The 21,753-nt window shown below is 42.6% G+C and overlaps 1 protein-coding gene across 1 annotated transcript; it reads left to right on the top strand.

Moving 5' to 3' along the window:
- Positions 1–334: 334 nt before the first annotated feature.
- tmprss3a (transmembrane serine protease 3a) lies at positions 335–21,729 on the top strand (the record flags this gene model as incomplete). Its single annotated transcript, XM_083996920.1, has 14 exons — positions 335–392; positions 484–530; positions 1,691–1,889; positions 4,763–4,876; positions 5,179–5,295; positions 12,356–12,479; positions 13,769–13,888; positions 14,071–14,117; positions 15,552–15,717; positions 16,589–16,758; positions 18,216–18,311; positions 19,635–19,777; positions 19,959–20,111; positions 21,685–21,729. The coding sequence occupies 14 exons, from the start codon at positions 335–337 to the stop codon at positions 21,727–21,729; spliced, it is 1,599 nt and encodes a 532-aa protein (XP_083853046.1).
- Positions 21,730–21,753: the final 24 nt, after the last annotated feature.

Genomic DNA, 21,753 nt, shown 5'->3' with positions numbered 1-21,753 from the left:
AAAACTTGTTACATACTGACTATTTGGTGAGAATGAGCAGCTGGACAGTGTATCCAGTGACAGTGCCCTCATAGTGACCAGAAGCATCCCTCCTCCTGCACCCATGTCCCCACACACACTGCCTGGACACTCAGAAGACATACGAGCATGTAATCCTACCCACAGAATGGGAGGTGCAGGGTCACCCGATCCCCCTTCTTAGTGGCAGCACTCACCTGCTCAGGTGTCCCTTTGTACCAAAGTGTAGGTACGGCAGGAGGGCAGCCATTAAAACAGAGACACAGAGGCAGAGGGACAGAGGGACCGAGGGACCGAGGGACAGGGATTTGGGGTTATGGTGTTGGATAAAGCTCAGCAGAATGTGGACGATGGGACAATGATGAGTAACATCAGTATGTTGAAGATAATTAAGTCAACCTCAGGAATACTTTTTTTTTCATGTGGTCTCCGTTCATTCCACTGCTTCTCGTCTGTCTTTTCCAGATCCTGCTGCCGACTCTGCTGCTGCTGACACATCGACTCCCCCCTCAGTAAGTCACACAGTCAGAGTCCTGACTGTCTCTTTTATATCTTTGTCAACTGCTTTAATACGTTTATGCTCTGGACAATTGGTGGACATCAACTTGAGAATTAGATTCTATTATTTCCTGACATTTTATAAACTGGACTGATTCTATTGTGGACCCCAATTAGAAACCACCATACATGAACACTGATCACTAACAGTCCAACAATTTACAAAATGTACACACAGAAAAAACAATAAACAACTATACTACAGTATGAAAGAACTAGAGAATGCATTTCCTGAAGGAAATACGGGTGAATGCTGAAAGCTGGAAGCTGAATGAGCTTAATAAATTGTTGAAATAATGTTGAAAAGATGAAAAATCCATATCTCTCCATCCCAAATCCTGTCAGTATTTGTTGATATCAGATACATTTCCAAAAGTCTGAGACCACTTTCCCAGACAGACATGTTTAAAATGAACAATGAATTAATGAGAAATTGTCATGGTGTTTTTACCTGTGAGTGTTCTTCAGGAAACTTGCATTTATACATTAAATATGTGTATCATTCACAATATATTGGTCTACCATGCACAAACTATGGATATTGTCATACATGTACATTTTTACTATGGGTATGTCATGTTTCCAGACTTGTCTTCATATAGGCCTATGCTTACTGTAGCAGCTCTTGATGTAGGAATATATAGTAGGTCACACAGGCTGGTTGGACTGCTGTTTTCTTAAAGAGGAACTATGCAAGATTTTTACCGTAATTAAACAGCTTCAGAGTCCTAGTGCTGGTTAAATCAGTGACTTGTAACTTGTTCCAGGGAGAATTTAGGCTCTCTGCCTTCCACCTAGCATCTCTTAGCTGAAAACCAACCTTACGTAACCCGTAATCTCTTGTTAGACTAGACAAATATACATGTCATAAAACATATAACGTTCCATGGATTGATTTCTTGCCAGCTTGATTGAAAACAAATGCAGGACGAGGGTTAGCAACACAGAGGACAAGAGACCAGACTTGCACAGTTCCCCTTAAAAGGAGCAACAGCTCGTTCACAATTGTACGAAACATTCTGTGACTTCCTCTGGTGTTCTGTTCTGCCATAACAAACCTGTTACACCTTCATGCTTGCTGTGTTTCATTTACCTCCACATTGTCCTTTTACAGGAAATTAAGGCAGAGAAACCTGAGCAACCAGACCCCTCCACTATAGAAGTGGTTTCTGTGACAGAGGAAGACCTCCCCACAGTCGAGACCCCCAACACAGTGTTCGTCAGCCCCCTTGGCAGTTTTAATGCTGACCCCCAATCCCCAGCCGCATCCTCTCCAACCATGCCAGTCACCAAAGTGCAGCCATTTCTCCCAGGTAAGCCATGTTGTGGGATTTGTTTGAAATGTGATAAGACATCATGTGCTCTGCTATGGAGATAATGATGTAGGGTGATGTGTTCCAGCACTGATCCCTCCGTCCTCCTCTACACTAGTGATGAAGTTTTTTCTGCTGTCACCAAAAACTAATCTTTTAACAACTAATCGTTGTGTTGACAAGGCGAAAGTCGTGTTTTCATTTGAAACTTAAGTAATAATAATAATAATAATAATAATAATACATTTTATTTGGGGCGCCTTTCAAGGCACTCAAGGTCACCTTACAAAGCAGAGAAAATAACAATAACAACAAGAAGTAAATACTAAATCACTAAAAAAAAAAAAAACTCTGCGATCTTCAAAAATGAAAGATGCAGGGGTGGGGGGGGGGGGGGGGGGGGGTAAAAAGAGTTTAGAGGGAGTAGGCCTGTTTAAAAAGGTTAAGTCACCAAAATCCAATCAGCCTGAAGTACAGGCGAACCTTTCTCCTCCTCTCCTGTGTTGATCATCACCAAAAAACCATCTCAGTGTAGTTTTCCATCTCAGCTTCTCTCTGGGGCTCTAGTAACAACAGGTCAGTGAGCCAGTCAGAAATTATTGAATATGAATGACAATGATTGATTGGAATCGCAGATTTCAGGTGACCTCTAGCTCAGAGAAACCAACTCTTCAAAGGTTGGATGGTGAGCAGGGTTTAGGGCTAAGAGGGAGACTGCTTTGTTCGGACAGGTCAGTTTTTCCATACAGGGTGTGTGCATCAGGCTTTGATACTTTCACAATATCGCAGTTTTTCAAACACGCATTTCTTTTGTCACAACTAAATCCTCAGTGGCTTCAATCAATTCATTGAATCAATTGCAATTTGAAGATCTTTTTGCAAAACTTTAAACACAGTTTCTCTTCTTAAAACACATTGTGCATGGTGATGCACAAAAGTAAACATGGGTTGCAGAAGTTAAACACAAGTACAGCACAGGTGTTGTTGCTTAGACACCACACCTCAAAACTGTTTGGTTAAAATTTGAGAGAAACAATGGAGAAACATTCAAGTTTATGTTGTTAAATCGAAAGCAACTGGACTTAGTTATTTGTCTAGGAAGACGTTTCACCTCTCTTCCAAGAGGCTTCATCAGTTCATGTACGCATCTGACCAGGCTGGGACTGGTCCTACTATCTGGTGTGGAGACCCAGGTATTTAACCTCTTGTGTGGGCGTTCACAAGGGTGATGATGTCACTGTTTCCCTTTTGTGCTCCAAGTGCCAACGACAGTCGTTTAAATGACTGTCTTTGATGGAAAATTGGTTTCGACTTCGTTAGTGCCCTATGTTGTTATAACGACAGTCGTTGGAGGCACTTGCCACTTGTGAACAGTTGTTATTCTTTGAGGCTAGATTGTTGAATCTCCTGGGAAGGGATGAAAGGGCAGCATTGTAAATTGGAGATAGGTGGTGTCTGAGACCCCCTCCCCTGTTGAGGGATGGTTTCTCTGCTTTTACATAGATGGCTTCTTTTACTCCTCTTTCAAACCATCTGTCCTCTCTGTCTAGGATGTGGACATTGCTGTCCTCCACAGAGTGGGCTTTCTCCTTGAGATGTAGATGGACAGCCTGAGGAGTTAGCTCTCCTGTGTTGGGCCATACGTTTATGCAGTGGTTGTTTTGTTTCCCCAATGTAGAGTACATCATCACCCTTGTGAACGCCCACACAAGAGGTTAAATACCTGGGTCTCCACACCAGTTAGTTGGACCAGTCCCAGCCTGGTCAGATGCTACATGAACTGATGAAGCCTCTTGGATGAGAGGTGAAACGTCTTCCTAGACAAATAACTAAGTCCAGTTGCTTTCGATTTAACCTCCTTTGAAATACTATGACCTGGGCAAATGAGAATATGCACAGGCTTATTCAAGTTTATGGATATTTCTGTTTGTTCCTATTCGAGCCCAGGTCCTCCATCAGGGGCCGTGAGCTTGAGGGTCCTGCACACTATTGTATCTGTTCTCCTGGAGCTATTCTCCCACTGTGGGGGTCACAGCCCTGAGTGTCCGAATGGGACCTCCAATCTCCACATCCTTCTCTGTTCTTCTCTCAGCCCTTGGTATTACTCCAGCTTCTTGTGCTCCTGCTCCTTCTTGATGTTGCTGTCTCTTTGGATTGCTACATGTACTGTATCACTACAGCTATCCTCTGCTGTTTGTTCACCATTGTCTGGTTGGTTAGCCACCACTACTTTGTCAGTCTGTATGCCTGGTCATTTTCAACCCCCTTTGGAAGTGTGTTTCATTTTGACCTTGGGACTTCCAGCTCATAGGCAAGGCAAGGCAATTTTATTTGTATAGTCCATTTTTACAAACAGTTTGTCTCAAAGGGCTTTACATGGCATCATAACAACATCCTCTGTCCTTAGACCCTCACATCCACTGAGGAAAAACTCCCAGGAAATAAAACAGGAGAAACCCCAGGGTGAGAGACAGAGGATGGATCCCTCACCCAGGATAGGCAGACGTACAGTAGATGTAGATATTTAGTATTTATGTAGTTTTTCTTCTTTCTTTCTTTGTTTTCAAGATTATGAGCTGGATCATAAGTGATACCCAGAGGTGCCTTACTACTGTATTGAACTATAAAAACTACAGAGAGCAGTTATTTTGGTGAGCAGCTTCATTAGTAAGATGTTAAAGATTGAAAATGTTCTCCTCAGTAGGTAGGGACAAACTAGTGAGGTTAACCACAGGTTCAAGGTGTACTGACTCATAACTATCTCAATCATGAGATACAGTAGTATAGATTTTATTTGATAGTTTCATTGTATTGACCCTGTCTGGAGTCAAAACATCTAATTAGCTACTTGAATGACTTATTTGTGTGGACAGACGAAGACCTGGAGAAGAGCTGGAAGAACAGACTGTTGGCTCATCGCGTCGAGCTGCTCATTGCTTCAGGCATCGTTGTGGTGGTGACTCTTGCTCTTGGTATCGGCCTTGGAGGTGAGGAACTCAGTCTATGTGGAATTTGTGTCTATTAAACATTGATATTATGCCACTACAGCATGGGCTTTCCCACAATGGACAATGTTATTATGGTGTTTCTAGTTCTGCAAATACAATGTAAACCAGTAGCTACTGGATATACCTGTAGTTCTATGAATCACAGTGTGCTGTTGCAAGGGGACATCTAGAGGTTGTAGTGATAGTGATAGTGACAGGAGTAAAGGGAAAAGTGCTGTGATGTAGTATACAGACAGACAGACAGACAGCTTATCTTTGATCATGCTGCTGTGTGTCTACAGTGGGTCTGAGCTGTGTGGGGAAGTTTCGATGTGGTTCGTCATCTCAGTGCATCGTCTCCTCGGCTCAGTGTGATGGACAGGTGCACTGTGAGAATGGGGAGGATGAGCTTGGCTGTGGTGAGACACACACACACATACACACATACACATGCGCTTGCCAGCATATGTCACCACATATTCATCCACAGTGTGTCCCTTGCCTCCAAACACAGAAAAAACAAAACAAGACAAACAAAGAAGAGACAAACCTTAGCTCCTCGTGAAGATGAAGGTTCTGCTGTTCACGCAGGCCCCCTAGTGGTTGGGACGCCGGCGTCCCAAATCAATAACACCTGAACGGCGTCCTTAATACAACGAAAAGTAGGCATGCTGTAATGAAAACTCCACCACAGACCTTTTAAGGACACTTTCGGCAACATGTAGAAAAAAAAATGAAGTTTTTAGGTGCTACGGTTTTTTCACAGTCACTGAAAATGTCTCAAACAATATCAGACTACGGCAGCCCGCAAGTGACGTCACGTCAACAACGAAGGTGATTTTAACATATATGTACCATCTGTACACCTCTTCTTTCACCACCAAAAAATCATAAACTGTCATATAAACAAAGGCAAAGCACAAAAATGCAGTTTTTACCCCATTAAAGGTTTAAACAAGCCTGCTCACTCAACACACACAAACCCGGAAGTCATTTTCGAGTGCCGAAAAAGACGGACATAAACAGTCACAGACCCACTAAAACACTGAATAAAATTACAAGCTTACCCTCTTTTTCAAGCTGAAGATGTGCTCGACAAAACCGGCTTGGTTGATTTTATCCATCGTGACCAGATAATCCTTCAATGGTTACGTTTACCCGCAGTGCTAATGCTATGAGCTATTATCCGTCAGACTGCGCACCCGCTTTGCGCATCTCTCGTCGCCTGTCAATCAAAGTCACGGGGGTGAAAACTTTTTGGTCCAATAGCAGAGACTCTAAGGTGTGACCTGATGTATAATGATCCCTGATTGGGCAAAGCTTAAGCCTGCACCCAGCTGGTTCATGTGGTTCCCTCTCCCCCTAGTGTCAACAAGTAAGCAATACAAGTCTCCACAAAAAGTGTGTTTTTACTGCCCCAAGTTTAATTAAAATAATAATAAAAGACAAAATGAACTATTTCAAATGTCCTTGTTAATTTAAGCCATCACTGATGGTTGTGGGATGTTTACTTCTGGAGTTTTAAAGGAAAATAACAATATAATACAGGCGAAAATAGGTCAAATTCCTGTTTGGATGGGTTTTGGACACTAAATATTCATCCCCATAAATTAAATTTTCAAATGGCATTTTACTTATGTAACTGGTGTTCCTAAAAGCCATCAAGTGTGTGATTGGCCCCAGTAAGTTATCTGTTGGAAAAAAAAAAGTCTCACTAAAATCTTGCAGTGTGCATTTTAGCCAAATTGGACAATTTTGGACAGTTTTTGCACGCTGTACATCGCCAAGGGACACTGTTTGGAAAAACTCTATAGTGCCTCAGTAGTTTTACATATCAACCTAAAATTTGGTACATATGTGGACAGGGAGTGTGTGAACCATATATGTAAAATTCAACCTGTTTTATAATTAGGATTTTGATATATCACCTTTTCACCAAAACTTTCAAACTCGTTTTTTTTTTTTTCAAAAAAAAATTGTAATTTCAGAAGCCCATTTTTTTATGGAATGACTCAATTCAATATTTTATAGATATAGATGTAAAGGGACAAAGGTTTTCTTTCATTTAAGCCATTAGCCATAGTTGTGGGATTAGTACTTCTGTAAATAAAAAGCTTTAATTGCAGTGATACAAAAACAGGCGGAAATTGCCAAAAATGGCCTCTGCATGAAGGTTAAGGTTAGGATCAAGGCCACATCAGGGCCAGAACTGAAGACTGAGTTAGGTTCAGGCAAGAGAGAGGCAAGGCAAGGCAAGGCAAGGCAAGGCAAGGCAACGCAATTTTATTAGTGTAGTATAGCCCATTTTTACAAACAGTTTGTCTCAAAGGGCTTTACACAACATCATAACAACATCTTCTGTCCTTAGACCCTTCACATCCACTGAGGAAAAACTCCTAAGAAAAATGACATAGATGATATACGTGACATAGATGATATACGGACAAGAAAGCAGTTTATAATGCAGAATATAGCAAAAAAAAAAAAAAAACATGGAGAGGGGGGAGGCTAAGGTCGTGGTTGGGTTGGGGCCAGGTGTAGGAGGAAAGTCAAAGAAGATAGATTCCCATGTGTTATGCTGGTGAACTACCGAACACAATAAACACAGACACGTACGGGATCGCCATCTTTACTTCTCATTCACATCATCTGTACACTTCTTCTTTTCCTCTCTTTCCTTTTCTCCCTTCACCGTCCCTCTAGCGCTTCTAGCGGCCGGATGTTATAACTAGTGATCACATTCTATTTGTTATGAACACAACATTTTCCCCTTTCAGTAAAGCTAACTTCTTCCGTAACATAACATTTGAAAACTACTCATTCAGAATAACAACATTCTCGATGCTGCACTGGGCCTAACACTGTTCACAGTAAATAACTTAACCAGCCTTTTGAATCAAGAGCATACATGAACATCTATCAAAAGTAAGGAGTTATGTAATAGCTGTCAACAACTGCGCAAAGCTAATGCATAAATAATAACAATATTAGTCACCAACAGTATCAATGTACAATTATCTTCTGTTTCTTTTCTCTTTTTTTTTTTCTTCTAACATTTCAACTGAAACAGTTCTTAGCCTATGTAGGCAGGTGACCCCTGTTAGTCTACCCCAGAATATAGTCTTTGGTCCAAGCAGGGGAATTTCTATCCCTGTCAGGTCTACGTTGTTCAGTAGTCTCTAGGTGAGCATGGGCCGCCTGCTGGGGATTTCCCTCGTCTCTGTCCATGCTCACTGCAGCGTCTAACGCTGGTAGTGCAGACAGATGTGACGCATTCCACGTCCTCCCATCATCAAGCAGATATGTGTTGGGGCCTTTCTGTCTCACCACAGTTCGTGGTGGTGTGAACTTTTGTTCTCCTTTCTTAACTTTCCATGGTTTTCTGACCCGAACCTGGTCACCTGGGTAAAAGTGCTGGTGTTTTGCACTTCTCTTCACATCGGTGTATTGTTTTGATTTTTCCTGCTTGTCTTTCACTCTTTCTCTCACAGCACCTTCATTCACTGTGGTAGGAATGACATCCAGGATCTGGAGTTTTGTTCTCATTTGCCTTCCATGGAGGAGAGATGAAGGACTGACTCCTGTGGTTGCATGAGGGGTTGCTCTGTAATCCATAAGAAAGGATTGTATGAATGATTTCCAAGGTGTACCTTGTATTGAAGCAGTCTGCAGACAGTCTTTCAGCACTCTGTTGAACCGTTCCACTTCTCCGTTAGCACGGGGATAGTACACAGATGTTCTGGAGTGCACAATTTCTCTTTGCTTGAGAAATTCCTTGAATTCAGCAGAGATGAACTGTGTACCATTGTCACTCACTAGCTCCCTTGGGTTCCCCTCTCGTGAAAATATGGCTGTGAGAAACTGGATAATTGTTGTTGTATCAATGTGTGTGACAAAAGCAACTTCTGGCCATTTGCTGTAGTAATCCACTAGCGTGACCACAAACCTGCAGTGCCTCGGTGCTGTCTCAAAAGGACCAACGATGTCAATGCCAACCTTCTCCCAAGCAGCGGCTGGTAATGGAATAGGGTGTAGTGGTGCATTGTGGGTCACAGCTGACTTATCATTTTGTCTACATGTAGCACACACCTTGATGAGAGCTTCCACCTGACTGTCCATTCCTGGCCACCAGTACAGTTCTCTCAGACGTTGTTTGGTGCGAGCAATTCCCTGATGGGTCTCATGAGCAATGTCAATCAGGTGTCTCTGGAGGGACTCTGGTACCACAAGGCGGTAAGTGCCTCTGACAACACATTCATCCACAATAGACAGTTCATCACGTATCATGTAATAAGGTTGTAAGTCAGGATCAACAGCAGTCTTTTTCCCTGGCCATGTGTTTGGAATTTGTGCACGGAGCTTGGTAAGAACGGGGCAGGAGTGGCATTCAGCTTTAAAGTGTTCCATAGAAATTGCATTGGTGTCTGTCATTATTGCTGCAACTGACTCCACAGTCTCTGTGTAATCCATGACAGTTCCAGGGAGTGGTAGTCTGGACAAGCAGTCTGCAACATTATTTTGTGATCCAGACCTGTATTGGACATCATAATTGAACTCCATGAGACGGGCAGACCACCTGGCAATGCGAAGACCAGCCCGGTTATTCCCTTTTGTGGTCAAGAGCGTGGTCAGTGCTTGATGATCCGTGCGTAGCAGGAATTTTCTTCCCCAGAGCCACACACGCCACTTTTCAGCAGCCCATACACATGCCAGGGCCTCCTTTTCTACAATGGAGTATTTTCTTTCAGCATCCGATAGGCTACGAGAGGCAAAAGCAACTGTTTCTTCTTCTCCAGCATCATTAACTTGTGTTAAAACGGCTCCAAGCCCATAATCAGAAGCGTCGGTGGAGACCACTGTAAGCTTATGGGGGTCAAACAGTTTCAGTGCTGGTCCATTGGCAATCATGCCCTTAACTCATTCAAAGCTCGCTTGTGCTCCATCATTCCAGGTGAATGCAATGTTCTTTCGCAGCAGAGCTCTCATAGGTTCCACAATGCTGGCATAGTTAGGCATAAACTTGCTATACCATGCACTTAGACCTAGGAACGAACGCAGGGAAGCTGCATCGACAGGTGCAGGGGCATCCAGGATTGCTTTGACATGAGAATCATTAGGCTCCAAGCCATCAGGTGAGAGTCTATAGCCAAGGAAGTCCAGTGTAGTCTGGCGGAAGAGGCATTTTTCTTTATTTAATTTCAGACCAGCGTCCTGAATGCGGCGTAGGACAGCTTCCAGATTGACGTCATGATCTGCTTGTGAGGAGCCATAGACGATGACGTCGTCCAAGTAGCACTGTACGCCCTGCAACCCCTTGAGAATGTTTGTCATCATCTTTTGGAATGCAGCAGGGGCGGAGCTTAGTCCATAAGGCACTCTGCAGTACTGATATAGACCTTCATGCGTAATAAAAGCAGTAAACCTTCTGCTCTCCTTGTGCAATTCCAGTTGATGGTAGGCACTCTTCAGGTCCAAAGTGGAGTACATTCCAGATCCACGCAGCTCTGACAGCAAGTCCTCAATCAGTGGCAGGGGGTGGCTGTCAGGCACCACTGCTTTGTTAGGTTCCCTCATGTCCACGCACATGCGGATCTTACCATTTTTCCTACTGGTGACAACAATGGGGGACACCCATTCAGAAGAGTCAATTTTCTCAATGATTCCTTGCTCTTCCAGTTCATTCAGTTCTTTGGTTACAGCCTCCCTCACTGACAGTGGCAAGCGGCGGAGCTTTTGCTGCACAGGTTTCACCTCTGGCCGGATTTGTACTTTATGCACAAAGTTCTTGGCGTGTCCAATTTCCTTCTCCACTCTGTGAGCTGTGGATGAGAGCAGTGGTTCTGGTGGGGAAATCATTGCACAGTCCATTATGGGGTCAGGTGGAGGTCCCACCAAACGTCCTCCTTTTATCTCAATGTCAAGGGCTTCACACAAATCCAGCCCAATCAGTGGTATGCCGGACTCGACAACATTGAAAAATCCAGTGACACTCTTATTGTGGTAAGTGACTGTAGCTTCAAGGCGTCCAAGTACTCGCAGTCTGTGTTTTGAGTATGTCTGCAGTTGTACTGTGGGTGGGCTGAGTTTGCTTTTCTTGAAGTGTGCCATGTATATGTGTTTGGAAATTATTGAAGCACCAGATCCAGTGTCAACTAGCATATTACAGGTATAGCTTTGAGACTGTGATGTGGCTACAGTGAAATTTCCAAACAGTTTCCCTTTAACTGACTTCCTGTTGACACATAGTACCGTCACCTCAGGTAAATCCACTTCATTTACTGATGTAGTAGATGATTTGCAAACCCGAGCAAAATGGCCTGTTTTCCCACACTTTTTGCATTTGGCATTCCTTGCAGGGCAAGACTGGTCATTAGCAAGGTGACTCGGTGAGCCACATCTGTAACACTGGCTGTTCTCCCTTCGTTTGTCCTCCTTCTGTTTCACAGGCATCTTATTTCCTTGTCTGTACACTGCATTAACATGCTTCGTTTCAGCATCCCTGAACGTTTTAGCATCAATCAGGGCAGTTTCCATCATTCTGGCCAAGGTAAGTGTTTTGTCAAGTGTTAATTCAGGTTCTATTAACAGTCTTTCACGTATCCGAGGCGTGCATGTCTTCTCAACTATTTGATCACGCAGCATTTCACCTTCCATAGCGCCAAAATTGCATGTTTTGGCGAGCTCACGCAGCGCTGCCAAATAGTGATCAATTGACTCACCCACAGCTTGAGCACGCTGCCTAAAACGGTACCTCTCAGCAACGACGTTAACTTTTGGAGTGAAAAACGTCTGTAGAGCCAGCACGGATCCATCGTACGTATCAGCAGGAAGGGGTAAAGTATTATAAAGTCTCTGTCCCTCTGTTCCCAGACAGTGAATTAGAAGCGCTCTTTTCCTCTCTGCAGAAAAGGCAGATCCACCGATCGCGAGCAGGTAGTTATCAAACAACTTTTTCCAAGCGTCAAACGCTACTTTCGGTTCTCCCGGGCACTCCAGGAACGCAGAAGGGGGTTGTAGTCCGAGCAGAGCCATCTTCGTTTGCTTTTTTTTTTTTTATCCTCGTCGCCACTTGTTATGCTGGTGAACTACCGAACACAATAAACACAGACACGTACGGGATCGCCATCTTTACTTCTCATTCACATCATCTGTACACTTCTTCTTTTCCTCTCTTTCCTTTTCTCCCTTCACCGTCCCTCTAGCGCTTCTAGCGGCCGGATGTTATAACTAGTGATCACATTCTATTTGTTATGAACACAACACCATGAAATGTCTGCCAAAGTGGGATGAGAGAGGAGAATAGATCAAACTCAGTTTGATCATGTGACTGTGACTGTGTAGTTGCATTTCATGCAAGAAAATACATTTAAAAAGTTGGCGTTTCTTTACATATATCATAGTATTGTTGGTGGGTTTGCAAAGGTTGTTCCTAGCCAGAAACTAATGCTATCCCTGTCTCTCTCTCACCCTGTCTGTCAGTGCGTCTGAGTGGGAGGAGCTCAGTGCTTCAGGTCCAGAAAGGAGGGGTGTGGAGGACAGTCTGCTCCGAGGACTGGAACAACTGGCTGGGGGTCTCTGCCTGCAAGCAGCTGGGATATTCAAGGTCTTGACTGCAACTCAGATGTCTTTATTTCTTCCGTGTTTCCTTTTTAGTTGTATCTGTATGTTATGATGTTGTGATTTGAGCCCACAACCTGATTCTCATTTCGGGTGTTCCTTGTGCAGAGGGTTGTGATAGAGTCTCAACTAGTCAAGTCAAGTCATTTTTACTTATATAGTGCCAATTCACAAGATAAAAAATAGAGACGGTCGGCCCAGAGAGAAAATAACTAGTAAGGATGATGCAGTAATTAGAATGTCTATAATAATCTTGTCATCAGTACAATTTGGTCTAAACTATCAGTAATGCATCTATTATACTGACACTGAGGCCCCTTGCTGGAGGTTAGATGGGAACAGGTACAAGCCTGAGCTAATTAAAGGCTACGCCATAAAAATCTGTTTGAGGATTGGATTTGAAGGCCTGAATGGAGTCAGCTGTCCTGGTGTCAGCAGGGAGGCTGTTCCAGAGAAGAGGAGCCTGGTAGGAAAATGCTCTGCAGCAGCTGGTGCCTTTTTAAGTCTAGGAATAGACAATAGTCCTATAGATTCTGTGATGAAAGGGCATGAGATTCACTATGAAGTTTAATCAGATCAGACAGAAAAGAAAGAACAAGTCCATTCAGAACATTAGAAGTAACAAAAAGTTTGATCTGATGATGATGAGCAGGAAGCCAATGAAGGAAAGCTGTAATATAATGAAAATCTCTGGAGTTTGTCGTGATTCTAGCAGCAGCATTATGAGCCATTTGAAGCCTCTGAATGCCAATATGTGCCAGGCCAGATTATGAGAGATCACACAGTTGTCAAGAGTTACTGTTAAATGATCAAATTTGTGTCTGTGATAAGTCGGGCCAATGACCAGCATCTTGGTTTTGTCAGTATAAAGGAGCAAAACGTTACAAGACATCCAGTTTTACACCAAACACAGATAGATCTCTAAATCCATAATCTCAGAGGAATCATCAGCCGGATTTTGAACACAGTTTTTGTTGAAACTGTCTCTTCTTGAGTCCAATAGCATCATGAGAGTGAATAATAAATAACATTAATTAGAATAACTATTTGAGGACAACTCTAGGTTTCCAGTGTTTCCACCAAACCTCCTCTTGTTAGACCACTGATCACGATACAGTACAGCTGGAACCTGACATACAGTTCCTCAACTCACCTGTGCAGAGTGACCTTATTAACCGCCACCTTTGACCTTCGTCTCCAGAGTGTGGCTCAGGATTTTAAAAACATTATCATGGATTTAAAGTTTGAGTTGTGCGTTCTTCCTGTGTCTGTCAGGTATGTGGAGTCATTCTTCATCTCTTTGACTTCCGTTGAGCAGGACCTCCAGCACAACCTCATGTCCATGGTCCTGACCCAGCCTCAGGTCGTAACGCTGCAGAACACCACCACCTTCAGGTACATCAGCACACACTGAACTGAAATGACCATGTCACTGTCATAATCATGTTATTACAGTTTTTAGCATAAAGCAAATATGTTAGCTTAGTTTCCCTTTAGTAGCCTCCAGTATGTGGCCTTGGTGTAAAGAGTGGGGCTGTTGAACTCCATCCCTGTGATTTGTCATTGTGTCATGACAGTAAGACTGAGTGCAGCTCAGGGAAGGTGACCACTCTGAAGTGCCTGGGTGAGGAAACCTGCTGCACTGACTGATCTGTTACAGTCATCACTGTTTTCTATGAGGATTTAACCTGCAGTGGGGAAGTTTCCTATGTGTCATGTTTGTTTTGCATGGCATGCACCTGTGTTATCCCTTATCTTGTGTCCGGGTCACCAGTGACCCGTTTTCAGGTTTTAAATGCATAAAAGTACCACATAAATTTGTTTATAGCATGAAGGCTTTTTGACTTTGTCAGGAACCTCTATTTAAACAAAATAAAACAATTTTTTTCACAAAATTCTAAAATGCTCTGGTTAAAATTATGACATTTGTGGTGTTAGGGTCAATTTTGACCCAGTTATAACGATAAGAACAATAATGAGAGTTAAAACTGAAATCATAAGTGCAAAACCAACCTTTTCATGCATGAGGAAGCCTAACAACGTAACCAAGAGATGAGAAATAAATGTGATGATAAATAATTGTTTTTAGTGTGTTTTACTGCTGATTTAAGACTCGGGTCAAAACCGACCCTAACACCTTAAATGGTAGCAGAAAGCTGACAAGAGGAAGGTTATTTTAGTGTGGGTTGAGATCAGAATATCTTCAGCTGTTTATGTGAAAACATACTCTAACTTAAAAGCAAAAAAAAAGAGTTGAATGTGATTTCCTAACTGCTATGGAACCTATTGAAGGCCTGGAAGATAAAAGAACATTTTCCTTTAACAACCTCCTAGAATCAAGTGATGTATTTTTCTAGAGGATTTTTTTTTAAACCTAAATCTCAGGGATTGCTGTTGTAACGGATGTGCACTCACTCACCCATAAAGGACGTGCTACGGGCAGGCTGTGAGAAAACACAACACAGAGGTCCAGATACGATCATCGGCTACACTGTCACGAATGGGGAAAAAAAGTTGTGTGTGTGAAACAAGCATCACTTGTCTCTGGGAGGTTGAGTAGATACAGTAAGATTAATACTGGGTGTGTTAATGTGGCTTGTGTGTGTCTGTGTTTGCATGTTGAACTGCGACAGATGTTAAGGTTGATCCAGACTCTGGTCTGAACTACATCCTAAACGTTACATACTCCAGATGACAGCCGTTAATCGGTTTCATGATGACACACCAACACACAGGATACAGAATACAACTTTTCATGTAGAGTTTCATCTAGTTTTGTAGTCAGAAACCACAACGTTAGATGTTTCATTTTCACACTGGTTATTCAAGATATAGAGCTCAAGATCACAGATGCACTCTTACACTTCTGTGATATTTAACTGTATTACTGAGGACCTGATCATGTTAGTAAGAAGCATAGATATGAATGCTGGGATGACTGTTAATTATTTAGCAGACATCAGAAATAGAATAATAAACACTAAAACAGCAACATTAGGCCTCTTTATCATTTTCATTGTTAGATATATGACCTTTGACCTTTAACGTCTGTCTCCAGAGTGTGGCTCCAGGCCTCAGTACAACACTCGTATTGTTGGAGGAAACATCTCCAAACCAGGCCAGTTCCCCTGGCAGGTGAGTCTTCACTACAACAGTGAGCACCTGTGTGGAGGCTCCATCATTACTTCACGCTGGATCCTCACGGCGGCACACTGTGTATACGGGTGAGTCACACAACCAAAGGTAAAGTAAGAGGAGATATCAGATGTATATAGTGTTATGCCCAGAGCAGACCAGTCCGAATGCGACTATAGGGTTTGAAAGAGGCCAGAACAAGGTTCAGTACAATGTTCAGACTTTTCTCTGCACTTTGCTTCTATTAAAAGTTTTACTCAAACATCTCTCCAACAGTTTTTAAAGCAGCTGTCTGTGAAATGATCTGTGGCAGACATCTGATATGAGACATTAAGCCACAACAACACACTGCCTGGGTTTGGGTTTTTTTTTTTATTTAACAGAGTTTACAAGTCAAAAATATTTTTCTAACAAAGTTGCATCTGAAAAACTGTAATCGTGAAAGTGTCAGAGCAGATTCAGAAACTGAGCCTGAAAACCAGCCATAACTGAGCCTTACCTCAAGCCCCGCCCACCTGGACTCACCATCTTTACAACCTTACAGGCTGCTACTGTATGAAATCTGCCATATTCTTAATGGATCACTCAGATAACACTCAACCAATTAGAATAGAGGCTCAGAGAGGCAATGTATAAGTGTAAAATATGGAGCTTTAAGGCTGTATATGTCCAGTACTGAATACATTTGAGCAGGACTATTTTCCATGAGTCCTGCTGTGCTGGGTCAGCTCACATTGGCTCTGCTGCTCTCATGTCCTCATGTATAAGTCATTAAAGGCTGGCTGTGTTGAAAGCACACTAATACATTTACCCTGGTGACTGTAAACCAGCCTCTTGTTTGGTGGAACATGTGATTTGTGTTTACTTTTCATTTAAACTCATCTAACTGCACAACAATAATAGGATGATATGTTCCCATCACACCTCCTGACATGATGATTCTGTCCCGTCTGTCCTCAGGTTTGCGGACCCCTCCATGTGGACAGTCCACGTTGGGATAACACAGCAGCTGGTCCCCGGGGCCCAGTCTCTGGCAGTGAAGCGGATCATTTACCACGCTCGCTACCGACCCAAAGGACTGGACTACGACATTGCACTAATGAAACTGGACACGTCTCTGGTTTTCAATGGTACTGGCGTTTTCATACTGTACATGCACTGTCCACACACCTGTCTCAGACCAGCAGCCAAACACACAGACTGCCCTCTTCTTATAATCTCACTTAGTTCCAACAGAATTCTTCTTTATGCTCTTTAAAAATGTGACTCACTCACTGCAGATTGTTCTGTTTTACAAACAGAGTAAGTACATCAGTATTCAGATGCTCTTCTGTAGCCTATGTGTAAAACCAAGTGAATAAATCAGCATTAAGTTTCAGTATTCCAGCAGAAAGCTGTGGGTGTGCAGGACATACGTTACATGCGTATCTAACCCCAATAAATGGTAGGTCAGCATGTGGGTCCATTTAATGGATCACCTGCAGCTCTACGAAGGTTTTACACTTAAAGATATTTCCGGGCCTTTATTGTGATAATTACAGTATGAGAGAGTCAGGAAATCAGGAGACAGAGAGAGGATGACATGCAGCAAAGAGCCACGAGTGGAATTCAAACCTGAGTGACAGATTTTTAACTCAGACGTTACTTTATTCTCTCTCTCTTCACTCCTGTCAGGTATCATGGTGTGGATCAGTCTTAGTCACATGCTCTTAGTGTGAGTTTATGTGTGTGTGTGTGTGTGTGTGTGTGTGTGTGTGTGTGTGTGTGTGTGTGTGTGTGTGTGTGTGTGTGTGTGTGTGTGTGTGTGTGTGTGAGAGAGAAATTATATATTAAAGGGATAGTTCAACATTTTGGCAAATTGGCCTATTGCCATAATCCCTATAGTCATAGCAGTAGGTTCGTTACCTTTAATTGTCGGTGCAAGCTATTTTTAGAGCGGCGGAGCAGAGCCGCTAGCTGCTCAGAGCTACGGAGGCTCATGGGATTTCTTGGTTTGCCTCATCAAAGTAATCAAATACACAATCCAACAACTCCAAAACGCTCTGGTGGGCAAGTTGTGAGCTGCACATTCACCACGCTATGAGATAATAACACAACGTTACGAAACGGAGTCGTTTTCGAGGTAAATTCAGAGTCTGCTTGCTGAAAAACTGTCCCTGAAGGCAACGCGCATCAGCAGTTTTGCATGAATTGACCTCTAAAACAACTCTGTCTGGTAACGTTGTGTTATTATCTCATAGCGTGGTGAATGTGCAGGTCACAACTTGTCCATGACAGCGTTTTGGAGTTGTTGGATTGTGTAGGCTATTTGATGAGTTTGATTTGAGGGAAACCAAGAAATTCCATGAGCCTCCGTAGCATAGCTCTGAGCAGCTCACGGCTCTGCTCCGCCGTTCTAAAAATAGCTTACACCGACAAATAAAGGTAACAAACCTACTGCTATGACTATAGGGATTATGGCAATGGGCCAATTTGCCAAAATGTTGAACTATCCATTTAAACTGTGTAACTGATCATGATGATGGGAACCACACACATTCAATCTTGGGCTAAGTGTGTGTGAGTCTCATGAGTGCCTCCTCTGCAGGCCTGGTGCAGCCCATCTGTCTGCCCAACCATGGGGAGAAGTTTGTTGAGGGCACCATGTGCTGGATCTCTGGATGGGGAGCGACCGAGGCCGACGGTGAGCCCCCACCCCATTTTACTGATTGTCACAATTGCTAAAAAATACATTTCATGAAATCTTCAATGTTTTTCCTCAGAACTGTACACACAAACCTCAAGAGTCAAACTACTTTCCCCAAACCTCTGACTCTACTGCAAACACGCACACATTACAGTTTTTTTTACAATCACTGTGACCCATCGATACTATAAACAGTCACAGCACCGTGTCATAAAAAACACTAACAACTGATGGAATAACACAAACTGAGTCACTTTACATGTGTCAGATCTACTGTTTTACAATAGACAGATGATTGTATTGATCATAAATTTGACTTTTGTGCTGTAGTTTCTTTTGAACCTCTCCTCATTTTGCTTTTATTGGGTTTAGTAAATGCAGGTATTTTGTTTCTTTTTTGCAAACACTACAAAAAGTGTAACCTACTGGTATCTCAGAATGTACACTTTACAAAAAAATGGACAAAGCGTCAACAGTAAAGCAACTGAAAATTACTGCAGAAAAAGAAACATCTGCATCATAGCTGCTGGTCATTCACAGATGTGTGAAAATGTAATTTACAAACAGAGGAAATACAGTAAATAGGAAAAATACAGAGTCAATGCTAATCTTGGTCTTCTGTTTTCCTCTTCTTTGTTTTATACAAGATCATCCCAAACAGGTCATGTGACTGAAATAACCTCAACACCTGAGTGTGTTTCCTAGATGTTACAATTGGGGTTGATGTATTTGCATGAGCTCAATCAACTGTTTTTCAAACTGCTGTTCACTGCTGTTCACTTTGGCCTTTAGGTTCAGTTTAGAACATGAGGTTTTCTGTTTGACAAACAGTGTGAAAGTAATTGAAAATTTAGCAGTTAACATCTACTGTTTTGGTCTTAGTTGAGCTTGTGTGTAAAAGAAATTAAAACAAATTTTAAATGTGTTAAATGTATGTGTTTTGTGTCAAAAAACAACAACAAATGTGTTAATTGTAGACCCCACACAGACTGAAAAAGTGTTACAAATATTTTAAAAAATGGGTCATAGGGATCGTAAAAAACTGTGAACAGTTTTGTTTTTGTTTTTTAGCTCAAAACCAAACCCTGTTTTCAGATACAAGACAAACAGAAAACAAACACCACTCCTCATTCATTACACACTACACAGAAACATGGAAAACATATAGCTCCAGAAATGTTTAGTCTATATAGGCTAACAGTCAAAATGAATATTATATCTTCTAAAATATTCCTATGTGAGTAACAGTTACAGTATATCAACTGTAAACGACGTAGTATTTATCCAAAGATTCAGCTTCTGCTCTTCTGTCTTCTCCAGGAGAGACCAGCTTGGTCCTGCGCTCGGCCACCGTCCCCCTCCTGTCAACCAAGAACTGCAACCAGCCTGAGGTCTACGGCGGACTCATCTCCTCCTGGATGATCTGTGCTGGCTATCTGGAGGGAGGAGTGGACTCCTGTCAGGTACATCCACTTCACTCACCTCACAGTTGCTTTGTTTTTTTTTACCTTGAAATAATCGTGTATCTATTCTATTGGTTTATTACTAGAGGTGAGCCCTGTTTTCAGAGGTCAGACATGTCTGTTGGCCTGTTAAGTCTATTTCTGTCTCAGTAGAGTAATATGTCTCCATGTGTGTCCTCAGGGAGATAGTGGAGGTCCTCTAGCCTGTGAGGACCTGTCTGTGTGGAAGCTGGTGGGAGCGACTAGCTGGGGGATCGGCTGTGCCATGAGGAACAAGCCAGGGGTCTACACTCGCATCACACAGTCCCTCAGCTGGATCCGCAAACAGATGGAGGTGAGAGCAGGACAAGCTGTCCACATCCACTGTGGACAAGCTAAGGGCAGAAGTAACTGGATGAATGCTAAAAGCAAGGAGGCCGGTCCTGTACTGGGAGTCAGTTGCTTGTTTTGTTTAAAGGGATAGTTCACCCAAAATTCAAATTTCACTCATTATCTACTCACCCTCATGTCGACTAAGAGCTGTGAGAGTCCTCCGTGCCTTCTCTGAGTTACGGGAGGGTCCGCGCAGCAGTATTTGTCCATATAATGGTTGTCAATGGATACCAACTTTCTTCGTCCAAAAAGACACACCAAAAAACATCCAAATACCTCCATACTGCTCGTCTGTAATGTCCCTCTTGTATTGAAGCCCCAACATGAGAAATTGTTCCGCCGGTAATTTGCACTGACACAGGAAGAGCAGTGAACCGAAACACTGGGAGCTTCCGCTACAAACAAGCTTAAAATATAGACTTATTTAATTTTTTTGGGAACAATTTCTCATGTCGGGGCTTCAATACAAGAGGGACATTACAGACGAGCAGTATGGAGGTATTTGGATGTTTTTTGGTGTGTCTTTTTGGACGAAGAAAGTTGGTATCCATTGACAACCATTATATGGACAAATACTGCTGCGCGGACCCCCCCGTAACTCAGAGAAGGGACGGAGGACTCTGAAAATTCTCACAGCTCTTAGTCGACATGAGGGTGAGTAGATAATGAGTGAAATTTGAATTTTGGGTGAACTATCCCTTTAAAGCACCGTCCAGTCTGCCTTTGTGATGGGTCACATGCAACAAAACAGTGTAGAGCCAAGACTATGTGAACACACAAATCCAGAAGGAATCATAATCCATCTTCCAATCAGAATTACAAAGCTTTTCATTCATAAATGTAACTGAGAATGTGCATGTGCATGAGCCTCATGAAGGCACCTCCTTTATCAACCAGTCAGTATCAGTCCCTGTCTGTGAGACAGAACCACCATTCCATTGACTGTGAAGCTGAGGTGAAAACGTGCACCACTCTACTTCAGTACAGTCACTGAAGTTGTAAAGACATGTTAATAAGGCCCAGACACTGTGGTTATAACACACACACATCAGTATCAAACAGTTTACACAATGACTCACTGTGAATAATCAGGATCTTAAACTAAGCTGAAGGAAACGCTGAGAACAAACACAGTTTTTTATGAATTTTTTTAACTGTAACGTTCCTGTTATAATGAAGCTCTGTGAGTGTGTGGTTTTATTTGAGGTTAAATTGTGTCTGCCTGTTTAGTATTTTGACTTCACTGTAACTTAGAATAACTGTGTGTATAGGTGAGGTGTTGTCTTTAAAAAATATATGTCCATACTTTAACAATGTTTAACATGGTCATGATGCCTCACTAGACTTGAACCCTGTGTAGCTCCAGCTGTTGCCATGGTGACAGAACAACAGCTGGTTGCCCATAACAGACTGTGTGGACAGGGGAACGCCAGGTGTTTGTTATATGACAACAGCTGTGAGATTTAACAGTTGTGAGCAATTTCACTGATGATTACATCAAATTCTTAAACTCCATTCTGTGTGTTGTCTTTCAGAGAGAAGAGGTTGTCATTTCTCCAGCTCCGAGCACAAACAACTGAATAACCTACAGTACAGTTACTTCT

The sequence above is a fragment of the Trachurus trachurus genome (genome assembly GCF_905171665.1).
Source record: "Trachurus trachurus genome assembly, chromosome: 21".
Taxonomy (NCBI): Eukaryota; Metazoa; Chordata; class Actinopteri; order Carangiformes; family Carangidae; genus Trachurus; species Trachurus trachurus.
Note: the sequence above shows the minus strand (reverse complement) of the source record. Positions and strands in the feature narration are given on the sequence as shown.